This window comes from Erpetoichthys calabaricus, chromosome 10 (genome assembly GCF_900747795.2).
Source record: "Erpetoichthys calabaricus chromosome 10, fErpCal1.3, whole genome shotgun sequence".
Classification (NCBI taxonomy): domain Eukaryota; kingdom Metazoa; phylum Chordata; class Cladistia; order Polypteriformes; family Polypteridae; genus Erpetoichthys; species Erpetoichthys calabaricus.
This window is the reverse complement of record NC_041403.2, coordinates 28,508,564-28,519,909: the sequence shown is the minus strand read 5'-3', so window position 1 is coordinate 28,519,909 and position 11,346 is coordinate 28,508,564. Positions and strand designations below refer to the sequence as shown.

At 39.6% G+C, this 11,346-nt stretch overlaps 1 protein-coding gene across 1 annotated transcript in view; it reads left to right on the top strand.

Annotated features, from left to right (window-relative positions):
• Positions 1-338: 338 nt before the first annotated feature.
• uchl5 (ubiquitin carboxyl-terminal hydrolase L5) overlaps positions 339-11,346 on the top strand; it is a 31,718-nt gene continuing 20,710 nt past the window's right edge. The window contains exon 1 of the mRNA XM_028811017.2: positions 339-595. Within this exon, the coding sequence (XP_028666850.2) occupies positions 520-595 (76 nt within the window). The 5' untranslated portion in view covers positions 339-519. The remainder of the gene's footprint in view (positions 596-11,346) is intronic.

Below are 11,346 nucleotides of genomic sequence, written 5' to 3'. Positions count from 1 at the left end.
CTTAACCGGGTTACTCACCTCATCCCGGTGGGTGCACATATGATTATGATAGGAGACCTCGGCAGTAGCAGCGTTAACAGGCGGTATGTCACCATAAACCTACGATTTACTTAATTGCCAAGTTAGGCACATGAAACTTAGTCTTTTACATTCATTAACGATGCTTTATTTTATACACATCTAACGTGCCACAAACAATATTCTAACATTATTACTTTAAATTTAACAGAGCCATATTGAGCTGCGACTCCTCCAGCCACACACGTAACAGCGATACATCCCGCCTTCGTAAGGCTTCGGTTACTATGGAGACGAAGAGTATTACGCTTTGTCTTTGCGCAAGGCATGTCGGGAAGGAGGCAGAGTCCATGGATTTGGCGCAGCTGCGAAGCGACGCGACGGCAGGCGGGCGGTCCCAGTGTGAGACAGTCAGGCAGACAGAAGGTTGAGATTTCACGTTGCGCTCACTGCGTCATCCCCGCCCGCTGGTATTAGCAGGGCATTTGAACGCCAACAGTAATGGCAGGAAGCGCGGGAGAATGGTGTCTTATGGAGAGTGACCCTGGAGTGTTTACGGAACTCATTAAAGGCTTCGGTAAGTGCTTCTGCACCAGTAGATCCCTCAAAAGAAAGAGACGGATACTCGCAGTCGCCCAGGCCCGCATCGCCTCGGACACGTGGGGGTGGGTGTCAGGAAGCGTGGATGGAAGGCGCAGTGGCGTTTAAGCGAAAAGAAGGGGTCAGTGTTTGAAGGGGTGAGGCGGAGACGTGGAGGGCTTCAGTGCCGTCTGTGCATCGCCAGGCCCGGCAAGCCCAGTTGGTGCTCGGTAACCTCGTGGCTCGTCCTGTTGCCTTTTCTGTGTGGCAGTCGTTTCTGTTTTGACGAGCCCATCTTTGAGCCCACGATGCACTTTGCATTGCAAAATTAATCGAACAGTCTTTGTTCTGCAGGAGAATGCTGACACAAACGTACTCCGAAAGTGATATTTTAATTGCCAGTGGAACTTACTGAGCCAGGTTGCAGTCATCTACTTCTGAAGCCGTTTATAACCTGCATCTAGTACTGCGGGGAGCCGAAGCAGAGTCCGGATCGAGTGCCAGTTCATCCCATGGCAAACACACCCACTTAATACGGGACCAGTTTTTGCATGCCAATGAAGTATATTTGAAGCGTGGAGAGAAAACAATATTAACAATGAGAGAGCGATAAAAAATACATAAACAGTGATCACAGATAGATGTGCTTTATTTGTCCCTAAGGGCAAATTGGAACTTTATACAAGCTCGAGAAAGAGAAAAATATAAATAGTAAAATGAAACAACTCAAGATGGCTTTATTCCTCCTGGAAATATGAGGCATTACCATACCATTTTTATTTGTTAAGCGCTTAAAAACACAGCATTACAACTGACCGAAGCGCTGTACAGTTAAAACAAGCAAGACTAAAAGCAAAATATTAAAAACAAACATTAAGAGAGAATTAAAACAGAGACACTAAAAAACAGGTCAGGGGACCCAATAAAACAGAGAAATAGCAAAAAGCAAGTGGAAATAAGACAGGTTAAGAATTAAAAGCCAATGTGAAGAAGTGCGTTTTTAGGTGTGATTTGAATGTGGCGACTGAAGTGGCTTGCCTAACCACTAAAGGTAAGGAGTTCCAGAGCCTAGGTGCACAGACAGAAAAAGCCCTTTCACCACGAACTTTAAAATGTGCCTTGGGAACGGTTAGGAGCAGCTGATCTGCGGATCTAAGAACACGAGGGGGATTGTGACGATGGAGCAAGACACTCAAGTAGGCAGGGGCTAGACCATTTAGTGCCTTATAGGTTAAGAGGAGTATCTTAAAATCAATTCTGAAGCTAACCGGCAGCCAGTGTAGGGTTTTTAAAATCGGTGTAATGTGTTGGCTTCTGCTGCTTCCAGTTAAAAGCCGTGCAGCCGCATTTTGAACCAATTGGAGTCTAGAAAGAGTGGCTTTACTAATACCATATAGGCAGGAATTAGAATAGTCGAGCCAGGACGTAATGAATGCATGGATTACTGATTCCAGGAGGTGGTAAGGCAGTACATCCAGCTATTTATCGGACCAGCTTAAATCAATCTTTAATTTTCTGGGGCTATGCTATATCTTGGCAATACAGTATTTTCTTATTGTATTTAGTAGTTAACATCCAGGGGCAAATTGGAGGGAAGGCTTCCAGGCTTTTAGTCCCTGATCACAGGCGTCCAACCCCAGATCTCTGAGAGCCTCCCATCACTGTGTTCAGTAATCTTATGTGCTTAGTAGCCCTTCTTCCTTCAGTTTTGTTTTCTGTTATGCCGGGACGACTGCACAAAAACTCCACGAGAGACCATCTAAAGGTCTTCCACCCAAAAAATACTTTGAAGTAACAGCATTATCAGGTTAGCAGAGTCTAGACCCCTAATAAGTTGTAAAGCAAGTGATGCTCTGGTTGATATTTTCAGAAATGCATCCGTTTTTGGGTTTATGTTTTGTATACATGTTTCTGGAAGAGGAAGTGTGGGGTCTAACATTCTAATATGTCCAAGTACAGTACTAAAGTAATTTATAACAATATGTGGAAAAAAATGAAAGTGTTTCAAGTTGTATTATAAAAAATCTTGATATAAGCTGTTTTTGGAACTCCAGAAGCTGTGGGATTTGTATGTTTTTTTTAGGGGAGAGCTGAATTACCTAACTGATTAGTGTCTGCAGTGTAATATGTGAAAACTTGCATATTATAGCAATGAACAGTTGCTTATAGGTCACACTGATCCTCATGCCCTTACACTACTCCTACTGGATCAGTCAATGTAACATGCACATCTTTGGGATGCTGGAGGGCAGCTGGAGTACTGAGAGAAGTTTAGACCCAAAGCCTATATCTCAATCATTATTTGTATAGAGGGCTTTTTTGGATAAAATTAAGTAGGCCTAAGCAAATAAATAAAAGCATTGTGAAAAGAAACAATAAATGATAACAAAATGATACATAAGCATAAGTAATTGTCATAAAATAAACGTGCATTTTGTTGCTTATATTTTATGTATTTCGGGCGCACCATATCCAACTGTAATAAGCAGTGACAAGGAAACTTATTTTCACCTGTCAAAGCTGAGTGAGTGGGCTCTAGTGAGTTCTGTTTTTTGATTGGTGAATTGATGTTGGAGAGCAGGTAAATCTTCAGCCACATTTACAGCAGAAAGTTCAGATTCAAACTCTTGATGATGAATTCTGAGCTTTACAGTTAAAGTTACGCTTTGCGCGTAAATTCTTGCCAGTTTTTCATGCGCACATGTCCGCAGCAGACTTGCTCAGTCACAACTTTGAACATGAGCTTCACTGACAATTCCCTAGTCAAAACACAGTACTTGCTAGAGCCCACTCTGTCAACTACAACAGAAGAACATGACAATTTTCATTTCATTGCATGTTTCTTAACGTGTGTGGCGTAACTGAAATGAAGAAATAATTAAATACAGAAAGAAATAAGTAACCAAAAACATAACTCATTTCAATTCTGTTCAATTATTTAGTATCCATTTCAGTTCTTTTGAATTAAAATGGTAATTCAGTAGGACTAATGTGAAATTTAAGTTATTATTACTATTATTTGTCCACATTGTTCACTTAATTGACAGTATTTTTGCGTTTTACATCAATTATATGTGGTCCCTCTTTAACATGTACAGGTGCGAATACATATGTAAAGTGCTTGAAGTGGATATACATACGCACTGGTACACTGTGTTATAGTGTTGTATTAATGTTAAGAGTGTGGAGCAGTAGCTTCAAGCATTGTGACACAATTGCTGTGGCTTCCCTGTTAAAAATTAAAGCACTTTGATCTAAGAATGGTTTTGGTGTGTTGTGCGGTTAAAGCAGCACAATCGAAGATTTGGCAGGGTGGTTGTTGTCGGGGAGTTACCAACGTTGTTTGTGGGAGACCCATTAAGTGTAACTGATGTTGTTTGTCCAGGGGAGTTTTTAGGGTTTGCAGGTATTAGGGTCTGTGATTGTTGTTTATGGTCTTACATGTATATAAAAGCTTTTTGGCTTTGCACATATAATTGTGTAACACTGATCATGGACAGTGTTGTATATGATGGATAAAAGAATCGGGGGCTTACTGCTATTATCATGTATATAACAGGGAAAAACATCAGGGTTTGGACGGAATAGATCAGTGGCTAAATGTTCGGAGGACACCACTTGCGCCTATACTTCTCTAACACTCCCTTTTTGTTTCTAGCAAAGCAGCAACCATAGTTAGCCCTGGCACTCATAGTTTAGCTTAGTTGCTAACCATTGACCTTAACATCTTCCACAGCTTCGCATATCTTTCTGTTTTCATTTCACACCTGACTAGACTCCAAATATGTTTGTCTGGGTAAATCTATATCAAAACATCACACATTAGATTTTTAGCAAAATTAGGCATGCTGATTTAGTCATATAAGTAACCCATGGAAATGAATTTGCATGTGTCTTGGATCAATATTAAGGGAGATATAAGCTAGCAAGTTTTGAACTTATTACTCAAGACCCAAACATCAAATTTATCTGAAGCTGTTCATGGCATTATAAGCTAGGTTTAGTAAAAACTGACCAATTTTAAAATATAGTTGGTTTTTTTTTAGCTATTTAGTTTTTAATATTAAAATCACTTATAAAATGGTAATTTTACATTTTAGGGAAATTATAGTATTTACACAATATATTGAGCTGGAGAAGAGCTTTAAAACAATATGGAAACAATTTCTGTACATCTTGTATTTAGGGAGATGTAGGTAGATAGATACTTTATTAATCCAAAGGGAAAATTCACATACTGCAGCAGCAGCATACTGATACAAAAAAAAAAAAACAATATTAAATTTAAGAGTAATAAAAATGTAGCCAGCTAAAGTCATAATCCCCCCCCCCCCTCGTTCAAACTTTAACTTAAATCTCCCATAATATTGATCCAAGACGTGCAATTTCAGTTCCATGTGTTACTCATATGACCAAATCAGCATGCCAGGTTTTGTAAATTTCTGTGACGATGAGGTCCAAAAGTGTGATGATTTAACATTTAATTACCCTTCTGTTTTTTTTCCAGTCCAGAGGCCTCATGTATAAATGGTGCGTACGCACAGAAATGTGGCATAAGAACGTTTCCACGTTCAAAACGCGATGTATAAAACCTACACTTGGCGTAAAGCCATGCACTTTTCCACGGTACCTCATACCCTGTCGTACGCAAGTTCTCTGCTCGGTTTTACAGACTGGTGGCACCCAGCATCAAAGCAGTGCTACTGTTCCTGTGTGGTTACCCTTTCTTAGATCCACATCCACAACGGCGGCTTTATCAAATACACTGATATTAACCACATATCGTTCATAAATTTAATGCATCTGATTGTAATTAACCTGTACCAATATAATGGTCCACAGAATGGTCAAACTGTTGTAAATACCTTAACTGCTTTAGTGTTGTTACTCTCACTGCACCTTCTTCTTCTTTCAGCTGCTCCTGTTAGGGTTTGCCACACAACGGATCATCTTTTTCCATATTACTCTCACTGCACCACTCGGAGTATTTATATCACTGTATCTGAGTGTGAATCACAGATCTACAGTGATTGGAAAGAGAATTATCGGTATACAGCATCAAGCGTTCGCTGCCTCAGCCATTCGCTATTTGAACTGCTCTCATCTGACCAATGCTTCACAGCCTTTCCTGTTCGGACCTCGCGGTTCACAAACAGTTTCATCCCAAGAACTACACACGCACTCCATCAGTCCATCAAGTGTTCCTTGTAGAACTGTTTGTACTTGCAAGTTACCGTGAGGTAATTGTACTTATGATACAGTTATAATATTGTACAACCTGAGCCACTTTATAAAGCGCGTATTTACATATGATGACAAGATCATTTTTAAGATGAAATGCAGCAAAACATGTTGATTATATTATACAGATAAAACTTTAACTACACGGTGCTGCAGCGCTAGCGAGCTTGAGCTTCGTTCACGGATTGTTCCTGCCTCGTGCTGTATTCATGCTGTGGCTGGCGTGACACTGGAAGGATAGATGGATAGAATAATTAAACATTATGAAGATATTTCAATGTTCTTTAAAAGTTTTGAAGAAACGGCGTTCTAAGCTTACAGATGGCTTAACGTCTATTACAGAGCTGATTGTGTGGCGATTGGGTATTTGGAGAAAGAAAAGTAAGGGCAGGAATTGGGGGTTAGTACTTTTGAAAAAGACAGTACTTCTGTAATAAAGCATTTCATTTAAGGTCGCGCAGCAAGCACCTTGCTGTAAAACATGAACAATCACTGCGCCACCGTGTACCCATGTTTAATAACATGCTTTAACTTATATCATTATGAAAATGATATCGCGTATACTTCTCAGTATTTTACTTATTCAGAGAGCCGTAATATTACGAACGTAATGGATTCTGTGTCCTGTTGGAGGAAGAGCACGTAATGATTCAGGCACATAGAGCACATATAAGATCAAATACACAACAAAGCATTTAACGCGCTACTATAGTTACGATGGGATTTGAGAAACTAGTAAATTAAACGATCTTAAGATGAAGTTTATGATGTTATACTTTAAAGACAAAATAAACTACGCGATTAAACTGGAAATTTCGAGATTAATGTTGACATTTCGTGCTTTTTTCACACTCTGTGTCTTTTTTTTCACTATATCCTAATAAGCTTTCATATGACACTCAGACGGTGGGCTACGAGTCGCCTTTTCACGCTGACTTTGATATGTGACAACTTTTTTATTTCGGGCACTGTGCGACTTTGTGAACTTGAGCTTTCGAGTTTCTCCGATACGCTATGTCACTCGATCAACTTCCTTTTGTTGCTTAACTAACTGTTTAAACCAACAAATAGTACGTTTTTCTTTGCCTCCATTTGGTATTCGCTGAAATTCTTCTATTTTTCCTCGTACTTTTGCCATTGCCTTTTCACAGAATGCTGGGCTTAAGGGCTATTTATATTGATTTGCATATTCAAAGAGGCGTAATTCTGGGAGGAGTTGGGGTGGGACAGCAAGCGTGTACATGTGCGTTTATTTCCACGCTGAGTGGGATTTATGTAGCGGAAGAACGCGGAAGTTGGCGAATGCACAGTTTCCTCCATCTGGATTTTTCTGTGCGTAAGCACATTTCGGCTTTTGCGCTTACGTCATGTTATAGTGCAAATTCTACGCACAACGTTATGCATGAGGCCCCAGGGGACTGCCTCTTCTTCAGTTGTTCGTCCTTCCTTTTAGTTACTGGTGCTGTTCGGCTCTTTTTTCACTTCTGCTCTGTCCTTCATTTGCATAAAACACTGCGCAGCACAGAGCATGCATGCAAGTTAGCATAATATTAATATCAACCAATGTAAAAATTATGTATTGTTTTAATTTTCCGTTTTGTATAACTAAATTTCAGTTAAATCAGTTGGAGTATTTTTGAGATTTATTTCTGTTGGTTTACCCCCAAATATTGATATATGCCCTGGTGCAGATTCTTAGTTTCCAAATTGTACCATCCTGACAAATTTTAGCTTTTTAACTAAACAAGAAATAGTTTTTGTTGATAGATGATTGAGTCGGTCAGCTTTGCATTTTATATAGGTAGATACTGGATATATATAGATATAGAGATATATAGATATCTATTTGTAGAAAAGTTGTTTGTATACATAGACACATTAGAACTTTTGTTATAAATATTTTTAAATCAATCCTCCTATTGATCGCTTATGGATGTAAAGAACAATGTTTTTTTGTAAACTTTTACTTTGTTTTATTGTTTAGAAAATTTGGGGATGGACAAATTGTAAATGGACATGGTGGTGAGCTCAGCTACCCATTTTGCAAACCTGGTAGTCTGGGTACACTTTCTGATATCCAAGCTTTATTTAAGGGGTTGACAGTTACCTTCAGCTTTTTACAGAAATGTTTATTTGTACAGGTGTGTTATATACAAGTGCATAGCACTCTATTCTCTACTGCAAACACAATCTGTATTTTAGCATGTTCAAGAACATTTTAGTTGATAGATTAGGATTATGTCAGATTTATGGATAGACTTTTTCCAAGAAATCCGTGAAATACTGCATTAATGTTGTATTCTCAAATTTTGTTTTCAGACCTAATTTAGACCCCACCAATTAGTTTCTTTGTCAAAAACATAATCCGTTTCACCTTCAAAGTTATTTTGAGGTGCAATACGTACTTTATTGTCATACACCTTTGTCTGACTACAGCCAGTGTTCTGTTTGTATAGCTGCAATAAAATTTGTCACGCTTGTGCCATGAAGCGGGTCCTCATGTTAGTAAAATTAGGTTTAGGCCCGACAAAGCATGTTCACACTCTGAAGGATTTGGTTTAATAGTAAGGAGTGTTTTCACAACCTTAAGTATGCCTGTTACTTTAGGAGCCCAGCATACATACAAATTAATGCTGAGCATCTTATTGTTTTTTGTGTGATTTATCTTATTAATAATAATAGGTTACATTTATTGAGCGCCTTTCACAAACCTAAGGTCGCTTTACATACAGAGTTAAAAAAAAAAAATATATTACACAGATGATAAAAGTTTGTAGAAGAGGAAAGTTTTCAGTTGCGATTTAAAAGTGCATAAACAGGAGCAATCTTGGAGAGACTGAGAAAGAGAGTTCCAGAGTTGAGGTGCTATAGCACTGAAGGACCTGCCTCCCAAGGTGGAAAGTCTGGTGCGTGGGACAGTAAGGAGATTACTGTTCGAGGACCTGAGAGAGCGACAAGGAGTGTAAGGAACTAGTAGCTGAGTGAGGTTGAGGGGGGCAAGGTTATGTAGGGCTTTGAAGGTGAGAAGCAGAATCTTGAATTTAATCCTTGATGGAACCTGTAACCAGTGAAGCTGGGAGAGAATAGGGGAGATGTGAGCAAAACGCTTTGTGTTCTGTGAGGACTCTAGCTGCGGAGTTCTGAATATACTGTAGCTTCTGTATAGATTTTGCAGGGAGGCCAATGAAGAGGGAATTACAGTAATCAGTACGAGACATTATGAAACAATGAACCAGAGTTTGAGCATCAGACAAGTACAGAAATGGACGGAGGCGGGAAATGTTACAGAGATGATAGAATTAAATTTTGGAAAGAGACGTAATGTGTAGCTCAAAGTTAAGTGATGAATCAAACAAAACACCAAGATTTCTGACAACAGGAGCAGGTTTGACAAGTGTACCATCAACAGAAATAGAGAAACTGGATGCCTTAGAAAGCTGGGATTTTGGACCTACCAGTAACACTTCAGTTTTATTGGCATTAAGTTTGAGAAAGTTATTTTCCATCCATAGCTTAAGATCAGTGATGCATTCCGTGAGTGTGCTGGGAGATGAATCTGTAGGGGAGTCTGTACTAAGATATAACTGTATATCGTCTGCATAACAGTGGAAGTTAAGGCCATGTCTGTGAATAATCTGACCCAAAGGAAGGATATAAAGTAGAAAAAGTAATGGCCCAAGGACTGAACCCTGAGGGACACCACGTGACACAGGTGAGATGGAGGATTTATATTGGCCAAGTGAGACAAACTGTTGCCTATTCGAGAGATATGATGTGAGCCATTGAAGGGCCAGAAGATGCCTACAGCAGAGGGACGCGACAGGAGGATTTCATGGTTAACAGTGTCAAATGCTGCACTTAAGTCAAGAAGGAGGAGAATATTAAGGGAACCGCAATCTGCAGACTGGAGAAGATCATTGACTACACGGAGAAGAGCTGTCTCAGTGCTGTGCTGTGTATGAAAGCCGGACTGAAAAGGCTCATAGAGTGTATTATCTAGAAGAAAAGCATGGAGTTGTGTAGCAACCACGCATTCCATCACCTTAGCTTTAAAAAAAAAAAAAGGGAGACGAATACAGAAGGGAAGCTGCAAAAAAATCAGAATTAACAGACCTAATGTTGCGATAGGAGATGACTTTTTCTTGACAGATGTAGTGGTAATAATCCTAAAGTTGCATTCAATAATCTTATGATCAGAAATACCAGAGAGTGAACCCGAGACAGAGACATTATTCGAGCCATTTGAACAAAGCAAGTCAAGAATATGACACTGAGTATGAGTGGGGAAATCCACATGCTGTGTCAAGTCAAAACAATCCAGAGGTGAAATAAATTCAGCTGTACGAGAGCTGTTGATATCAACATGAATATTAAAATCTCCAAGTAAAATTACAGCAGGGCAAAGAGATGAGATTACAGTGAGAAGTTAATTAAATTCAGACAGAAAGTTCACCACAGATTTGGGAGGGCGATGAACTAACAGCAGTAGTACAGGAGGGGAGGAAACCATTTTAACAGCAGTATATTCAAAAGATGTGATTTCAAAAAAAGAAGAGTGCCTTCATTGTCAAGGTAGATCTATAAACCACAGCCAGGCCACCCCTTTTTCCTGTTAACCTGGGTTTAGGTATGTGGCTATAGCCTGGGGGAGACAGCAAGTTTAAATGTTAATAGTCACCAGGTTGTTGCCAAGTTTCTATAAGAAGAAACATGTCCACTTGCTCCTGGGAGATGAGGTCATTAATCAGCGAGGTCTTGTTAGTGATGGAGTGAGTGTTCAAAAGGCCGAGCCTAAAGTTGGAACAGCCAGGAGAGTAGGGAGCAGACCGTTCCTGAAGAGGACAAAGATGGCCCATGTTTATTCCTCGGACAGCCCTAGCGTTACGCCAGTGAATGCGGGGAGATGTGAACACGGTGAGATGCCCATTTTGTGATTAACAAGCTGCTTTAAATTTGAGGTACTTTTTTCACCAGTAGAAGACCCTGTCTAATTGAAAAGAGTTGCCTGCTCCATCAGTGTACATTTTTGTTTCCAAGTTGTACAACTCATGAAACGACTGCACTGCATAAGCACTTGTTAGATCTTGCAGGCTGAATAGTGAAGTAAATGATCTAATATTACTGTGCTTTCTCACCTTTCCAGTACTAAAAGTAGTTTTGTCTGAAGACAAAGGACTGGTTGTATATGTGGTTTCTGGGTGCTCGAAGCATATAGCCCTGGCCCATTCTCTGATTTGGTTGTGGTTCTGTCCCCACCCTGCAGTCATCAGTTCCTACTTTGAGGAATATCCTCCAGATTTAGTCTGTTGAAAAAGTTAGTTTAGTATTTGAAAAGTTATTTTCCATTTATTTTTGTCAATTCTGCTTGAAATTATGATTCCTTTTACTTGTCACTGGTATTGAAGCAATAGTGGAGGGGTTTGCTTTGTCCATTTCTCTTTATAATTATTACTTTGTATCACGATAAATGACACGAAGATCCCATTAACTTTTGGCATTCTTTCACTC